Below are 17,486 nucleotides of genomic sequence, written 5' to 3'. Positions count from 1 at the left end.
GGCCAAAAAAATTTTCTATTGTCTATTATTAGTTTCATATAAATGAGTTTAATCTATTGGTCCAACCAATATTATTATTGGGCTACTGTAGTTCTAATAACAGCTATTACGCAATGTTTTAGCTTCTGTTCCTGAGTTTATATTTGTATCATCTATGTCATTGCCTACTTGTAGTCATTAAGTCTATACAAATCTCAACGCTATTAAGTATAAAGGCATATTATTTAAAAGGAATTATCAATATTCATACCTTTATTCTTAAGTGTTTATTTCCAGCCTAAAAAATGTCTTCAAATTCAATCCTTGATAGTTACCAATGCAATCAATGCAAAGAGCGCCACACCAATTTAAAAAAAGCCAAGAGTTGTAGAGCTCAATGCTTTAAGAACTGTCATAGAAGACATAATGATATCCAGACTTCACAGACCACGCCTGTTCCTGGACAAGTCAGTGCTGTTTTGAACACTGTCTCGAACGACACTATCGAGTAAGACTACAAATCACATACATACTATTAGAAAGTGTAATTAATTATATTGTTACCTTCATAAACAAGCAGAGAACGTGCTGATGCAATCGAAGATCAGATCATGGATACACTCAACAGCAAAGATAACGATGATCCAATTATGAATATCTTCAGTAATGATGACAATGATGAGTCTATGGTAAGATATATATATATGTCTTATTATATAATGCTAATTATTATTTATCTTGTTAAAGTATGATGCGGAACTTGGCAACTACATGGATATCATTGAAAACGAAATATCTCCTTTGGTTTTTGACTTCAGTCAGCCTGCACCTACCCCTGACAAAGACGATGCAAAGAACCTTGAGTTTCTCAAGATCATTAAGGATTTTGGTATCTCCCGCAATGCCTATGAAATGATAGTCAAGCATTTCAACAGCATTTTGGAAACGTCAACTTGTATTACATACAGAGCATGTACCCCCCATCTTGGCAAAAAGCTTTTGAAGCGTTTCTCGGGTGTTGAAGAGACAGTCCATGATATCTGTCAGAGGGGATGTATGCTCTTTACCAGTCCATCCCAGACTGAGTGCTCCAACTGTGGACAAAGCCGGTACAAAACAAGACGCGGAGAAACCGAGGGTGGTGATCTGGTTGCTGCTGCCACGATGATACAGCTTCCATTGGCGAGACAACTGGCTCTTGTGTTAGCCAACGAGAATACAAGAGCAGATATGCACTACCGCCATAATCATGAGCCAAGCTCGGATGGAAGTAAAACCGATGTGTTTGACGGCCAGGTTTACCAGCAAGTAAAACATCTGTTTTCTGGAAAAGATGACATTGCAATTTCGTTGTCTGTTGATGGATTCACGCCACACAATGTTCCTGGTTCTGTAACGATCCTCCATGCCACCATTCTTAACCTGAATCCCATGGTCCGGTATGAGAGAAGCAGAATGCTCCAGATCGCAATGATCCCAGGTCCAGGTGCACCTGCCAATTTCTGGTCGTTCATGGAACCAACGATGAAAGAGCTCCTGGTGTTGGAGAGCGAAGGGATGGTCGTCAAGACACCAAACGAGACCATTCGTGCCAAGGTACATGTCTTAATGGTCACTGGTGACATTCCCGCCTTAGCAAAGTTGGCATGTCATTCTGGACATATGAGCAAAGACAGTTGCCATATCTGTCATGTTGTCGGCCAATGTCTTAAGCACAGACAATACTTCAGAACTTTGCCCAGCACCAATATCCGTACGCTGGAAAGTTTCCAGAATTTTTCCCAGGCCAGTGCATCCAGCCGCAAAGGGTTAAACGGACAATCCCCCCTGGCAACATTGAAGGTATTCTCTGGACCATTGTTTTTTGCCCTCGATGAGATGCATGAACTTTGCCATGGAATAAGCAAGCAGATCTGGGGTTTGGTTTCTGGTACCTACGGAACAGACCATTGTTTTGTTCTTTCTTCCGGTGTTCAGAAGGAGATCGGTACAGCAATGTACAAAACAAGAAATACCATCCCTACATCCTTCCATGGCGATTGGAGGGATGTATACAAGAACCCCGGGTCGTTCAAGGCCATCGATTGGGCAGACTTTCTTCTGTTCGTCGTCCCTACGCTGGTGGCAGAGCGTATTGGAGATGCAACTGCCCGGAACGCGTTACTTGGCTTGGTTCAAGCATGTAACCTACTCATGAGCTGGAAGTTATCAGCAGAGGAACAAACCTCTATCAAAAGGTATATTTTAGTAAAAGCTATGTGTTATTCTATTATTTATTCTAACTATTTTTCTTCAGTAAACTTGAAATATGGAACATGTACCTGGAATCGCTGCTTACAAGTGGAAAAATCAAAATCAATATTTTCACTATAAACCAGCATCTTCTTCAGCACTATCCTCTCATGATTGACGCATACGGCCCACCTCGTGCATATAGCGCCAGATCCGTGGAACGGGCAATCGGTGAATACTCAAGGGCTATCAAGAGTAATTCTGCTATAAATGTTAACACTGGCAATATCATGCTTGGCTTAGCACAAATACGACAAGCAGAGGCCGGAGCCACTGTCATGATTACAGAAGCAAGAACAGCACGACACTTACAATATGAAGATTCCACTGCTGGTTGGCCGTTGACAGATGAGGGTGAGCGTGTTGGTGCTGGGTCTGATATTGAGTTCTGGGGGCCTTTGAGGAATAGAACGATCCGAGATAGTTTTGAAGGCATTTCTTGTCTTTCGAAACTTCTTGAAGACTTCTACGAATCAAAGGGGGAAGAGTGTAGTATGATTGAAGCAGCTATACAAACTAGCCGCAAGGCATTTGTCAATGGTTGTGTGATTGACTCTGCACTCGACCAAAATTGTGTAAGGGAGGCACATAACATCAGATTACAGATTCAGGTTGATGAAAACTGCAACATAAATTCTGCATACTCCCCAGTTTACAAGGATTTCTTCGGAAAAGTTGTTGTCTTCTTTGAGCACAAGCTCAACAAGAAGAGGTGGCCGCTTGCTCTTGTAGAGATTGCGGCAGTCCGTTTGGTAAATGGTATACCAGTTGTTAACAATGGGCAAATGAAGCCAAAGGTAGTTCACCTGGCAGATGTCAAAGAATTGGTTGGTTTGGTGAAGTCGGACGCGACTATAAATACAACAACAACAACAACAACATACATAGTGTGGCCAGAGCTTAACTGCGGCCCAAAATTGTTACTTGGTTCTCTTGCAGACCTATAATTTGTTTTTTTTTGTAATACATTTTTTTTTTCAAATTGTCTTAACATATTTTATTTTCTCAGCAGAAAGTTTAGATATTTTCTTCTCTTTTTCTTCTGACTTTTAATAGTCATCAAATGCAATCTACATTTACTAAAAATGTAAAGTCTGTAGTTAAAGCTTACTTTTGTCTATCAGGAGATTTAATTTTAGGTGGTCAATTTGCTTTTTGTCAACCTTTTCAAAAAACAGAGATTTTCTAGTTTCAAATTGGATTTTTAGTGATTTTTTAATTATTATAGGCCGAAAACATAGTCACAAAAGCAAAAAACCGCCATTTTTTCCCGTAGTGTGTAGTTATATATTATACATCTACTGATTTTTTTAAAGACCAGTTGCCATTTTTTTAAAATAAAGTTGATTGCGCTAATTTTTTTTATACGGAACAAGAAAATGCAGAACCTTTTCAAAAAGTAATTTATCAAAAGCAGAAAATATGAGAGGTCAGATGATAGGAGTTAAATTAAAGAAAAAAGTATTTTAAAAATTATTTTATTGATTTCAAAAAATAATAATTCTATAATTACGCATCCTATATAATAGTAGCTATTCTACTATAATAGAATCTCTGCAATAGCAGCTATTATATAGCAATAGCATATAGAATAGAACAATGCTTTAAATATTTTAAAAGCTAGATATACGAAAACTTACTATGAAAGAAAAAAAATGAATTGTTTAAATATCATTTACTAATAAAAGTCATTGAAATTATCTTGATATTGGATAGATAGAAACATATTATGATCAGTTTACCTAAATATTGACATGATAATTAGAGTGAAGATCATAGTTGGCTTAGTTATACAGTGGTCCCTCGATAATTTCAAGGCCTAGGGAAGGCCAGGTGTCTTGAAATTATCGAAGAGTGAAATTAACGAGTTCGGATTATATATTTTCCGCCAACTATGGGCGGAGTTTACATTATTCTTTAATAGAAAAAAAATATATCAAGTAATGATTCGATATGCTTCAATCCTCTGTTTAAATTCATTCTAGTTAAATATAACCCCTGGCTGCATTACTGTTTTCTACCCCCCTGTCTCGTAACCAATTATTGTTTCAAATTCTTATTCAATCAAATAATAACAGCTTTTTGGTATGCTTTTAGCTTATTATATAATGCTTATCTAATATCATTTTCAATTTTTTTTGATACTTTAATGAAATCTATCAAATCCAGAACTAAACAATAAAAATGAGCAAAAAAAACGTTTCACTTAATATTGCAAATCACCTTGAGATTTGTGATATTAAAAAGAAAAAGCCATCTATGAGTAACCCCCAATTGGCTGAATGGGCAAAGGAAACCTTTGGCCTTCAAAAAGCTCCTGATGCTTCTACAATCTCGAAGATTTTGAAGAGAGGAGACCAGGGCTTGATAATGCAAGCCGACGTAAAAAACAGAAAGCGCGTTAGAAAGGGAAAATGGCCTGTATGTAATATATCTCAACATTATGCATTTTTGCTCCATATAAAAAATAAAATTAACCTTATTATATTGTCACACAACTATAGCAAATTGAAGAAGCAGTGATTCTTTGGATCAACATTGCTGAAAATAATCAGATTCCCATCACTTGGGAATTGATTAAGACTAAAGCTACTATTTTTGCTGAAAGAATAGGCGTTAAAGATTTTAATGCTTCTCAAGGCTGGATGGAGAAGTTTGGAAAGCGTCATTGCATTAAAATGAATCGAATTCATGGTGAGGCTGGTTCTACTGATATAGAATCGCTTCAGATTGACAAGGCTGCCATCAAAGAGAAGATAGAGGGATATAGTGCTCGTGACATATATAACTTTGATGAAACAGCACTCTTTTATGCTGCCCCACCAAGAACAACAATTTCTCACCAGAAATTTTCTGGTTGGAAAGATAACAAGAAGCGCCTGACTGTAGGTCTCTTGTGTAATGCGGACGGAACGGACAAGTGGTCCGATGTACTGATGATTGGGCATGCAAGAAGACCAAACTGCTTCAACAAGAACAACAAGAAGCAAGAAGCAAGTGATCATGGATTCTCCATGTATCATTACAATAGCAATGCTTGGATGACAAGATCGATCTTTCATGTTTTCCTCCGTCGCTTTGATCATGCCATGAAAGCTCAAAAGCGCAAAGTTCTTTTGATTCTCGACAATTTCTCTGGTCATATAGTTGATTATACACCTACAAACGTCGAGCTTCTTTTTTTGCCACCAAACACCACTTCCCACCTTCAGCCATTGGATGGTGGTATCATTCGGGCTTTTAAGGCTTATTTCAAGCGTAAACAGTATGCCAAGGCATATCAGTATATTGGCATGATTCAAAATGGCAATCAAGATAAAATCGGGCCAATTGATAAAATCTTTGAAATTGATCAATTGTGGGCCATGAAATGGATAAGAGAGGCTTGGGAATCTGTCTCGGCAAAGACTATTGAGAACTGCTGGAATGCAACAATCTTTCGCTTTATTGAAGACGAAGATAGTGAAGGTAGTAGTAAAATAATTTATTGGTCATAATAGTAGTATAATCTTTCAATTCCACTTTCTTAATATTCTAAATATAATTTATAGATGTAAACCAGGCTATGATTCAGCAAAGTCTGGCTGAAAAGGTTCTCGTTGAGGGTTTACAAGAAACCCTGGACAAGATTGCTGGATCAGGTCTTCTGTCTCTGGAAGATTGTCCGACCAGCGAATCAGATCCACTCTATGAGAGACAATGCACTCATAGAGTGATCAATGAGAATGAGATCGCTGACATTGTCATGAAAGAGTATGACGCAGACGACAATGCAGCCAACAACAACAGCAATGAAGAAATTGCTGAAGTGGAATCAGCAGTTCCTTTCAAGAGAACTTATTCTGCTTCGGACAAGTTTGAGTGTGTTTGCACGCTTTTGGATATCTTGGAAGACGAGGATATTGACAGAGACTTCGTCAGTAAGGTTGAAGGCCTTAGAAACAAGTTCCAGAAAACCGCGAACTCAAAGCAAACTAAAGTAACCAGCTTCTTTAAGTCTTTTTAAAATTTATTCTTTTTCAAATAAAATAAAAACAATTTTCTATAAGAAATATATTTTTCTTCATTTAAAAATAGAAAAAAAAAGTTAGCAGCCAAGTACAGTCAAAGCTTGATTTTGTAATATGTTTGTAAATAGTAACAATTGCAAATAACAATAAATAGTAATGACAGATAGAAATAATAAAATCTACAATAAAAACTTTTATAACAAACAAATTAGAATTATATTTATATTTTTCAAGTGAATAATCTTTACTAAACAATTAATAAATGAAACTTAATCAAAATATAGCACATATAGTTTTATTTTATTTCTAAAAAAAAAAATGAAAAAAAAAATTTAAAAGAAGTAAGCTAGATGACAACTTGATAACCCAGTGTTTGGCATGAAAACTTAACGCACTTGACATTGATGTCAATTACAAAATCGTGAAAAGCTAGAATTAAAAAAATTTAAACCAAGCTATAACTATATTGCTCTCGTCTGATTGGCTAATTTTTTTTTCTTTAAGGATTCAAGGCCAAAAAATTTCGTGAAAGTGAAATTAATGAGAATCGTGAAAGTTAAGCCCTATTTTTCGAGTTGGGTCTTCAGAGCCTTGAAATTATCGAAGCGTGAAATTAAAGGGGCGTGAAATTATCGAGGGACCACTGTATCATCATATGAAATATAATCACTATCATGCATGATAAATCTGTGTGTTAAATAATAAAGTAATTGGTAGACACCTTTGACTGGAATAGCTGAGGCCTTATATTATTTCCTTCAGACTTATTCTCAATTACAGCAGTAGTCAATACTCATTTACAACAATACTGAAGCTCTATTGGCCCAGAAGAATGTTGCCAGGTGGCACTTTTTAACGATTTTTGCCAGGTCGGTAGTTTAATACCTGCCATTTCTTACAATGTTAGAGAATAATTATGTTTTCCAATAAATTTTATCCAATTAAATCTTCTGTTTTCCAACTCTCTGTCATTCTCTCTCCCCCCATTTCATACATTTATATCATCTGAATTTTATTTATGGTACACAAAAATATTATTTCATCCTTTTCTGGCATATGTCTCATCATTTTGCCACCCAAATCTGAAGCTTTTCATGTTTAATCTCAATTCATACTCTAAGCCAATAGAAATTTTGGTTTCGACAAGAAATTTCCATATTTAGGAGAAACCTCAATGGGTATGAAATCTTACACAATAGAAGATATAATTGTGTGCCCATTAGAATAACGCAGTAGGGAATAGTTATATATTAACTGCCTGTAGGATAAAGCCCCCCCCCCCCCCCCCGAGGGGAGGAGGGAGCGAAGCTCCTAGTATATATATCATCATACATATTATTAAAATCAACCGGCCCTGTATATCACATGACTTACGATCGCACTTTTATAAAACAGTTAAAAAGAAAGGAAGTTATAAATCACATGACTTACATCAAACCATTAAAAAGAAAGAGAGGTGCTCTGCACGTGAGTTATATGGAATCTAATCATCTTTCGATTGCATTTAATATCTCAATTATTGATAAATCTCTATTGTAATGTAAATCATGTCCATATAACAAAATGTCTTTACTATTAAATCACTGTTTGCTTTGAACATCTTTAAAAATTATATTTTTTTTTCTTATTACTACCAACTATTATTACTATTATTATACTTATAAATTATATATAAATAAGACATTGTAATGAACTTTTACAGCTATACTTTACTTAATTTAGCTACTATTACTTGAAGAAGTCATCTTACTGCGTCTTAACACATGGATTTTACTCTATTATTCAATATTACTTGAAGATATTCTCTTGAATTTATTCTAATTATCATATTACTTCAGCACATTGTTGATTTACATATGATTCAAATCTATTTTAAATTATGACAAGTCTGTCATTATTGGTACAATCATTATTTTGAAAAGGAGTATATATAGGGTCCCTGTAAAGTTCATGTCTTTCAGAAAAATAATAATCTTACATATATTCTTTACTATTTCTCTATCTCCATTTACACTTGAATTTAGCTTAATTACAAAACCAATTACAATTTATCAAACATCAATATGACTCCTGCTGGACCTATTTGTGCTTCATGTAAACAATTGGGTCACAGCAGGAGATCAAATTTTTCTTGCCCTTTGAACCCAAGACACAAAACTCTCTTGATCCCCCAAAAGAGAACCAGTGATAATCTCTCTGCCCAAGAAGAATATCAAGCAGAGAGTATTAGAGATAACATTAAAACAGATTACTTTAATTCATCGGATCGACTTGCACAGTTTCTAACTTATTTGCTTTCATCTGCATTTATATGTTTATTTAGCTGGTGCTTCGAGACCAAGAGTTGAAGCTGTTCAGAATTCTGTGGTACTTACTGTGGCAGAAATCAATGCTCTCTCCCGTGCTGCCCAATATCCTGCAGAGAGTAGTCGAGGTAAATAAATAAAGTGTAATTGATTAATATTCAGCAAAAATTCTAATCATTTTTTCTACTCTATATATTTCTGCATTTAGCTGCTGCTTCAAGACCAAGAGTTGAAGCTGTCCGGGATTTTGTTGTGCCCACACAACTATTGTCAATTGACCTCTCCTTCACAGAACAATATACTGCAGAGAGCGACAGAGATAATTTTTAAAATTATATATAAATTGCCACAATTATTAATTATTTTTTAATATTTTTATTATAGATCTAACTGCCGCTTTTGAGGCTTTGCAAGTTTCTGATGTTGAGAGAGTCTTGGATTTGACTACCACCACTGCCACTGTTATTTCCCGCTGTTTCAGCTGTAATGGAATTGGTCACCAACGGAGTAACAGCTTGCAGTGCCCTAACAACCAAAGGAACTGCAATTTTGTCCCCGGCCAGTTAACTACCACTCACAACATGGCCCGGCGTACTACCGCCTCTGCAATGGTACCCGCCTTATATGCAATGACTTTGGCAGATATGTCATCAAGTCTACCATTGTAACTGGATCAAGTGCTGGAAAGGTGGTGCTTATCCCAAGAATCAAGCTGAACCCAACTGGATCGACCATGTCCATTGAGTTCAAGCGATGTCAATTTCCAGTCCGCCTTGCCTTTGCCATGACTATCAACAAGTTCCAAGGCCAGATTCTTGACAAAGTTGGTTTGTACCTTCCCGACCATGTCTTTGGTCATGGGCAGTTGTATGTCGCTCTCTCTTGGGTCCGAACTCCAAACTCAGTAAAAATCATGGTTGATATGGACAGTATTTCTACCGAAGCAACCAGCAATGTCTAAATAAACAATGTTGTTTATAATGAAGTGCTTTCTAGAAATTAACTAATCTGTTCCATATCATATGCTTTCTGCCCTATGCCTTTATCCAAATATGGCAATCTTTTTCTATATGCTTTATTTTTATTTTTGTATTTTTTGTATTCACGTTATTTCTGCTTATACTTATCTTTATCTTTATGGTTTTTTTTTTTACTTTTTTTTTCAAATATTTTAATAATTTTTTTTAAAAATTGTCAATACCAATTGTGTATATGACAAAGTATAACAATTTCTTTCCTTTTTGAAAATATCAAAATACAAACCCCCAAAAAAAATATGGCTTCAAGATATATTCCTTACTATTATTTTATTTTTATTACTACAATAAACCTTTATAATAACAAAATCCAAATAAACTCAGACGAACGGTTTTTTCTTTCTTTTCATAGTATGGTTATTTCTTAATGCAGTCCCGCTGGGGACGCCGGTCTACATCGTATATTATTAAACTATACTCATTTTTACAAATCAGACTATCAATGACTGGACTATTTGTTTATTATTATTATCTTCATACATATTCTTTTTTTTTCTCTGCTATTTATTTTTTTGCTTGATAGCATAAACTAAACCGGGGTTTGAGTTGGATCAGAGCCTGCGATACGGAGTGGGCCATAAAATGTTGTTCTTCCAATACCGGTACCAATGGAAAGCATATAGTCTGATCCAGGCGCAATACCTTGTGGTAGGTATACGGTGGCACTGACGTAAGGAAAATGGAAATCGGTGTACAGAGTAGCAACATGAGAGTAAGATAATCTGGTTCCTTTCAAAAGATTGACCTTGTAATTAGGTGTGGGAAGAATAGGGGTAGTCCATGCCATGGTAACGGCGCTTCCGGCTATCAGAGTACTTCCACGTGCTGGCGAAGTGATGTGCAAAGGTTTAAAGCGATAGCGCCTTGATGATGGGGCAGCATTTGCACAAATGGCAATGAAGAGAAGAAGAGGCAGCAAGAAATTGAACTTCATGACAAGAATTGGCAGAAATAGATTTTGGGATGTGTAGTGAGGGCATGAATAACACAGCTGTATTTATATTCAATAAATGGCTGATATACTAGCGGGCAAGTAGGTAAGTATATATGTATGTATGTATAGCTTTTTACTTTCACTTCTTCTATAAGTGGATAATTCCGTTAGATACTTGGCTTAGTTATAGTGCTTGTAGAATAGGTGTAGTAGGTAAAGCTAACCACTGGGGCGTTCATTACATCTTCTTTAAAAAGGGCATAGATGAGCCTACAAAAGGTTTCAATGGAGCAGGTATATTGTAAAGCCCATCTTACTCTCATTAAGAGACGGCTGTTGTTTTTTTTTTTAAAAAAAATAAGAAAATAATAATACAAGCCATTTTACATGTACTAAATATCAATATCTATTATAAATATTGTGGGAATATTCATTTCCAAAGCGATTTGATAGAGTAAGAAGAGTAAAGTGATGATATGCCTATAGATATAGCTTAAATAAAAAAAATATATGGGCTATCCGTGTGTCAATAAGACTGTACAAACTTTCCCCGCAGCCACGTTCAAAATAAAAATAAAAATCAATCAACCCTTCCTATACCCCTCACTAATATATATATATATATATATTTCAAATTCGTCTCTAGACCCGAGTTGAAAAATCAGGATTCTTTTTCCTTTCCTTTGTGTCATAAAAACTAGTTCGTATATATTAATATATAGAAAAATAGAGGCCGTATCTGACTATGTACAATTCTTTGTTTTGGAGAGATTACTAATAGTCTGATAGTAGTAATAAATTCTAAATAGCCACAAAACGGCTTTGAATATCCCACCGTTGTTATTAGGAGACTAAATAGTGCACAGGTATTATTTGGGAATCAAAAGCAAGATATTCCTATAAAAGACATTCCCTCGTCTTTTTAATTGTACTACTAGAATTGCTCATCTTGTGTATCCCGTCCGATCTTGGACTTTGTGCTCGAATTTAATTTCAGTCTCTATTTTCTTTGTTTTGGATTTAGTGAGGCCTTCTATCAGACTCTTATATATGTATAAAAGGAGCAGCTTAATCTATAGTTTACATCTTCAAAAAAATATGTAGTATTTGCGGCATATGTCTTAACAAACCCTTGAATACACTTTCAAAGTTACTCCTTTTTTAATTTTGTTGAAACAGTGCCCGATGCTTTCTTTTATATAGCTCGGTGTCGCTACGAGCAAGAAAAGCAAGAAGAATCCTCTTCAATACCGTCATTATACAATCCTTATTTTCTTTTATATATTTTAATAATCAATAACTAGTCTTAGTTACTTTAATGTATTAACAATCCTTCTTTCTTGGTACCAGTAGCTATATTTATATATACAATCTTTGCCTCCTTTATTTTAAAAAAAACTACAATGAGCAACTACTGATATAACGCACTTGATGTCTCTTTTGTAAGTGTTGAAAACAAAAGCAAAATAAGATTATTTATGGTATATTCGGTAGAACAAAGTCAACTGCTCTACGGTACACACATAGCCATTTTTATGTTTACTTTAGTTTGGGTAGTATCTTTGTTATACGCTACAAATATAATGACCTGGCAGACCAACAAGGTTCTTTTGGAGAAAGCCAAGTTACTTTTCTTTCCCTTGATTATATCACGGATCTATGTGAGTTTTTCTGTATTTAACAGCTGCTCTGAATAACTACAGCTGATAATGGGCTAAAAGATGTGTATACATGTACTCATGTGTCTCGGTTGAGCTCGGGGTGTAATGGTTGTCTTGGTAATAAAATCTGTCGTTTTCGGAAAAGTTTTTTAAGGATTTAAAATCAAAGAAGGATATTTGTGTTTGTTTCTAGACAATGGTCATAATTCGGGTTATATAATACCAGCTATATATATATTAAGATGGGAACAAAAGTTAATATGTATATACAATTAAATATCTTGAATCAAGATAACTGTGCATTGGATCTGGTTTGATCTCAACAATGCAATGATATCGAGTACCACACTTTTAGAACAAGTCTACTAGGTAGTAATATCAGCAAGTATCATTTTATTTTTAATATATACATATCCACATTTGCACATGTGTGTGTATTTAGCTGTAATGACACAATTACGGCTGACTTCTTAAAAGCCCAAAGTAATACCTTGTACTGTTTCAAGAAGAAAAAGAAGAAGAAGAAAAATTCAAAAAAAAGCTCTTAAATTTTTATGGTTCTCCAGAAGAGCAATATTTTATCCATAAAAGTCAATTAAAAGAGAAAATTTAAGCTTCAAACTTAAACAAAGCCTCGTACTGTGGCATACATTGTACAACCCTAGAAACTGTAATAAAGAGAGTGACTATTATGAACCATAAAAAGAAATAGAGAAAAAAAAGAAGTTTCGAAACAATATCCTTGTGTCTACTTGTCATTTCAATTCATCAATTTTTTTTATCAAAATACTGAGTATTTACAGGATGATATTAAATATTAACCTTTAGAAAAGAGATTTATTATAAAACACATCGCCGTACAGTACAGTACGGTGGGTCACATCATAAATCAGCACAAAGCAAGATGATCAAAACGATTTAAATATATTTATATATAATAATATGTAATGGGTGGCACGGAACAGGCTAGGAATGTCAAAAAGAAAAAAAAAAGAAACAATTAAGGTCTGTGTATATAAATAATCGCCACAGTTAGCTAAGCTATTGTAAGCACAATTTACATAAATAGAGAACCACAAGAGACAAGGATTTGTTATAAATACGTGCTCGCCTTAAACTTAAGAAGAAAATACACCTACACAAATACACACACACACACAAACCCTCTCTCTCTCTCTCTCTTTTGCTTTAATTGATCATGAAGACCACCTTGGTATCTTTTCTACTCTTGATTATATCCTTCTCCATAAATGGTGCTCCAATCGATCTTCCAGAATCAGAGGTGTTACCTATTGCCGTCTTGACTGCACCATTGCCGAATACTTCTTGGAAAGTTGGAACAAGTCAAACTGTGTCCTGGAGTTTTTCTCAAAATGGCATCTCCACATTTAACGTCAATTTAATGAACCCTGGAAACCCACCTACACTTAACCGAATTCTGGCTCTCAACACGGAATCCAGTATAGGATATGTTGGAATCGTGGTTCCGTTAGATGTACAACTCGGTTCTGGTTATTCTGTTGATATCACTAGAGATTTTGTTGTCTTGTCTACCGTTTACAACCTGACCATCACTGACCAAGATCCTCCGATAATCCCTTACTATATTTGAAAACAGTGCGCAAACCTTTGTGATCTCAAAAACCAGACGTTCTTAACCACAATGTACAATTTTCTTTATTAATATTAGCTCCTTTATTTTATTTATTTTTATGGAGGAGCGTCTTTTTACTGTGTATAATCATTCATTCATTCATTCATTCATTCTAATTCTCTTCTTTTTTTACTTTAAATCTTTCGATATAAAGTATGTATAGATCTTATCCCCATATATCTCATCTTCTGACTATCAAAATAATAATCATTTTTCAAAGAGAAAGAAGAAAATGTAATAAAATTTGCTAAGATTTTAACTCTGCTCTTTGAATATTCACAAGTCCAGATGATTAGATATATTTATGTAGATATAAGGATAGATAGAGACAGAGTATTTAATATGCGATTTGCTGGTTTATTTGATAAAATTCAAGTAAATCAACTATCGATGCTTTTAACTATCAGGATTTGGCGGGTATGGCTTCTAGAAATATGCTAGGAAAACATATAGGAACATTAAAAAACATTTTGCTCTTTCGTAATGCAAATTTAAAAATGGAGAAATAGACAAAAAGGACAAAAAAAAAAGAAAGAAAAGCATCATTTCCTTTTGGCTCACTCGAAATTTCTTGTGCTCTCCGATCATTTTAGCCAAGTAGGCCAATAAATGAGCCGGCGGGACATTTCGGTCAATATATACACATATAATATAAATAAAATAGAATAGACTGAAAAAAAATTGAAAAAAAAAGAAAGAAAAATATCACCCCTATTATCGTTACCATTAGTATATCTTATTTTGTCACCATGCACACATTCAAGGTCAATATTCCTGGTCATCGTCGAGGAAGGCCACGTACAAGAGCTAGCCCCAAAGATAGGCAACCTCCTTCTACCTACATTCCTCTGATACCTAATAGTACACCCAATTATTCCAAGCCATCATCTTTTCACACATTCAGAGTCAATATCCCAATCAAACCAAAGAGAATCAAAGCCGATCAGCCATTGGAGATCACTCGTCGAACTATAGCACCAAAAAGTGCCGAACCAACTGAAACTTCATCTTCAACTAGTCAATTAAAACACAAACAGCCAAACAGTTCTCAAGTCTTATCTTCATCGGTGTCGTCAGGCCACTCTAAACAACCCGAACTTGACCCTTCTTCAAAACCTGACACTACTACTGATACTACGGATACTACGGATACTACTGAAAAGACTGCTACTAATGCAAATACTGCTACTACTAGTACTAGTACTGCTACTTTTGCTAGCACTGCTACACAAATTGCTCCAGAAACTTACGAAAACCCGACCAACCCTGCTGTATTCAGACCCGCCGATCCGAATAGCTCACAATATATTCAAGAGGTTCCAAGGCCTAGAGAAGATCAATTTTATATGTACAAACCCCAACCAATGGTGATAGTTAATGATCCTCGACCTTTATTATATTATCCCCCGCCAATTGTACCGATCATGAATCAACAACCTAACAATAACTACAACAACAATTACTACTACTACAACAACAACAACAACAACAACAGCACCAATAATAATAGCAGTAGTGGTAGTAATAGCTATAGTAAGAAAAAGAAAAAGCTGGTGCGTGAAATACCATTAAAAACCAAGTGCCAAAAGATTCTTCCTGCTCCATCCGCCAATCCTCCTCCTCCTCCTAAAGTCGAGACTCCCAAGATGACGTACACACATACTTTCAAAGTTGATATTCCATCAAATCGTAGAGGACGTTCCAAATCAAAAGCCACAGATAGCAAGATCCAGGGATCGGCACCTATATCCAAAAAGGCTCGAACGGCTGCACCAAAAAATAAGCAAAAGAAAGCTGAACAAAATTCTTCCTCTTCCTCTCTTCCAGTTCCTGCAACTGTTTCTGCTCCTCTTCCTCTTCCTCTTCGTGTTGCGACTAAGACTACTAAAACTACTGCCAAAACTGCTGCTACAACTGCTACTACCACGACTGCTACCACAATTGCTACTTCCACAACTGTTGTTGCTACGCCTAGTGCTCCAACAACTAGTGCTCCAACAACGACTACTCCGATGGTTGCTACTTCTGTCGATATTACTGCTACAAATACTACTGCCGTCCAAACAGAAAATACACAGAGTAACCAACCTGGAAATGCTATTTTACCGCCAGATACCAATAATCAAAGCAGCTCCAAGCCTACCAAGAGTTCCATGAAATCATCCAATAGCCTTATATCATCTTTTACACACATCTTCAAAGTAAATCTTCATAATAATGGGGGTCGACGCAAGAAGTCCTCGAGAATACGCGAAGAATTGCAGCCAGTACTCCAACAAAAACGTATTTGACGAAAGAAAGAAAGAAAACCCTCTCCCCCTCAATGACGTGTATTCGCTCTATATCTGTCTCTGTCTATCTCTTTCTCTCTATATATATACACACATACAAAAATGCGCAAGTACACACCCAGGTATATATATATATATATATATATGCATCATGCGACACATAAAGTGTGTAAGAAGAGGAGGAGGAAGAGGATGGATAAAAAATGATGTGTTTACGGATAAGACACAGTCAAGTGAAAAAATGGATTGAGATAAGAAGAAGAATAAAAAATAGAGAAATAGAAATAGAAAGGATCAAATACAAATGAAGTGTGAACCGAATTCAGGTAGCAAGCGTTACTTATCGTATTCAACTGTCACAACCGCTATTAGTACTGTTGCCATTACAACCGCAACTACAACTACAACTACAACCACCACGATCATTATCATTATTAGCATTATCATCATCACCATCATATTCATCACTACCACCGCAAACAAATATAAAAATTGGGTCATTACAATGGAGCAATTCTTGGAAAGACGGATATATTGATGGATTGAGAAAGATATATGTACATGTATATAGAGAAAGAGAGGGGGATTGCTTTTATGATAGAGCAAGACATACAAAATCAAATAGAATTTGTTTGCCATGGCACTCTTATACAAAGAAATACAATAGGTAAGAAAGATAATGGTTATGTACTATTTATCCTCAAATTACTTTGTGCCAAATAAAATGGCTATTTAAAGAAGTGTTTTGTTTTATTTCATTTTTTTAACATCATAATATGATATATATATATATATATACTGGTATAAATCATAGTATTTTCCTCACTCCATCTCTCTCTATCTCTCTTTAAGATATAATGATTTTAATGTTAGTAAAAATGAAGAAAGGTCAATTATTCATGATCAATTCCAAAAAGAAAACCAAAAGCAGAAGGAAAAAATGGACATATTTGATAAATTCATAAACCAAAAGAAATTCAAGCTTTTGAGTGATTTACTTGATTTATTCTTCTAAATGTATTCATCAGCATTACTCTTACCTTAGAGTTGATGTGGACAGACTAAAACGTTCAAATCTATATTAGATAAAATTGAAGTGTCCATAATATCACACCTTCCATCATTTAAGAATCTTTTGTTGTCAGGTTTTCTAGACCTTTAATCCTATGGCACGTCTCTTCAATTAAAAGCATAATATTCTCAATCCAATAGGAAATTAAAGAAGACTACAGTCAGAGTTGTCCGAACATTTTAGTCTGTCCACACCAACTAGTCGTAAGTTCTTATGTATTTATATTATATTTTTTAAACGCAAATAAACA

At 35.2% G+C, this 17,486-nt stretch overlaps 5 protein-coding genes across 5 annotated transcripts; 4 read left to right on the top strand and 1 right to left on the bottom strand.

Moving 5' to 3' along the window:
• Nucleotides 1-284: 284 nt before the first annotated feature.
• On the top strand, nucleotides 285-3,218 carry PHYBLDRAFT_176373 (hypothetical protein; the record flags this gene model as incomplete). The annotated part of the gene is made up of 5 exons (XM_018437750.1): nucleotides 285-487; nucleotides 557-668; nucleotides 727-1,088; nucleotides 1,710-2,216; nucleotides 2,276-3,218. 5 exons carry the CDS (start codon nucleotides 285-287, stop codon nucleotides 3,216-3,218), a joined length of 2,127 nt encoding a protein of 708 aa, XP_018283220.1.
• Nucleotides 3,219-4,850: 1,632 nt separating this feature from the next.
• PHYBLDRAFT_120213 (Homeodomain-like DNA binding domain-containing transcription factor) lies at nucleotides 4,851-5,768 on the top strand (the record flags this gene model as incomplete). The annotated part of the gene is made up of 1 exon (XM_018428731.1): nucleotides 4,851-5,768. A coding segment is annotated over one exon (918 nt), but the record flags the coding sequence as incomplete, so codon positions are not given.
• Nucleotides 5,769-8,344: 2,576 nt separating this feature from the next.
• PHYBLDRAFT_153732 (hypothetical protein) lies at nucleotides 8,345-9,548 on the top strand (the record flags this gene model as incomplete). Its single annotated transcript, XM_018433237.1, has 4 exons — nucleotides 8,345-8,504; nucleotides 8,605-8,715; nucleotides 8,972-9,198; nucleotides 9,243-9,548. 4 exons carry the CDS (start codon nucleotides 8,345-8,347, stop codon nucleotides 9,546-9,548), a joined length of 804 nt encoding a protein of 267 aa, XP_018283218.1.
• A 605-nt stretch (nucleotides 9,549-10,153) lies between these two features.
• Nucleotides 10,154-10,558, bottom strand: PHYBLDRAFT_63571 (hypothetical protein; the record flags this gene model as incomplete). The annotated part of the gene is made up of 1 exon (XM_018441141.1): nucleotides 10,154-10,558. One exon carries the CDS (start codon nucleotides 10,556-10,558, stop codon nucleotides 10,154-10,156), a length of 405 nt encoding a protein of 134 aa, XP_018283217.1.
• A 2,859-nt stretch (nucleotides 10,559-13,417) lies between these two features.
• On the top strand, nucleotides 13,418-13,831 carry PHYBLDRAFT_63572 (hypothetical protein; the record flags this gene model as incomplete). The annotated part of the gene is made up of 1 exon (XM_018441142.1): nucleotides 13,418-13,831. The coding sequence occupies one exon, from the start codon at nucleotides 13,418-13,420 to the stop codon at nucleotides 13,829-13,831; it is 414 nt and encodes a 137-aa protein (XP_018283216.1).
• Nucleotides 13,832-17,486: the final 3,655 nt, after the last annotated feature.

This window comes from Phycomyces blakesleeanus, assembly GCF_001638985.1.
Source record: "Phycomyces blakesleeanus NRRL 1555(-) unplaced genomic scaffold PHYBLscaffold_50, whole genome shotgun sequence".
NCBI lineage: Eukaryota > Fungi > Mucoromycota > Mucoromycetes > Mucorales > Phycomycetaceae > Phycomyces > Phycomyces blakesleeanus.
The sequence above is the reverse complement of the archived record's forward strand: the minus strand, read 5'-3'. Positions and strand labels throughout refer to the sequence as shown.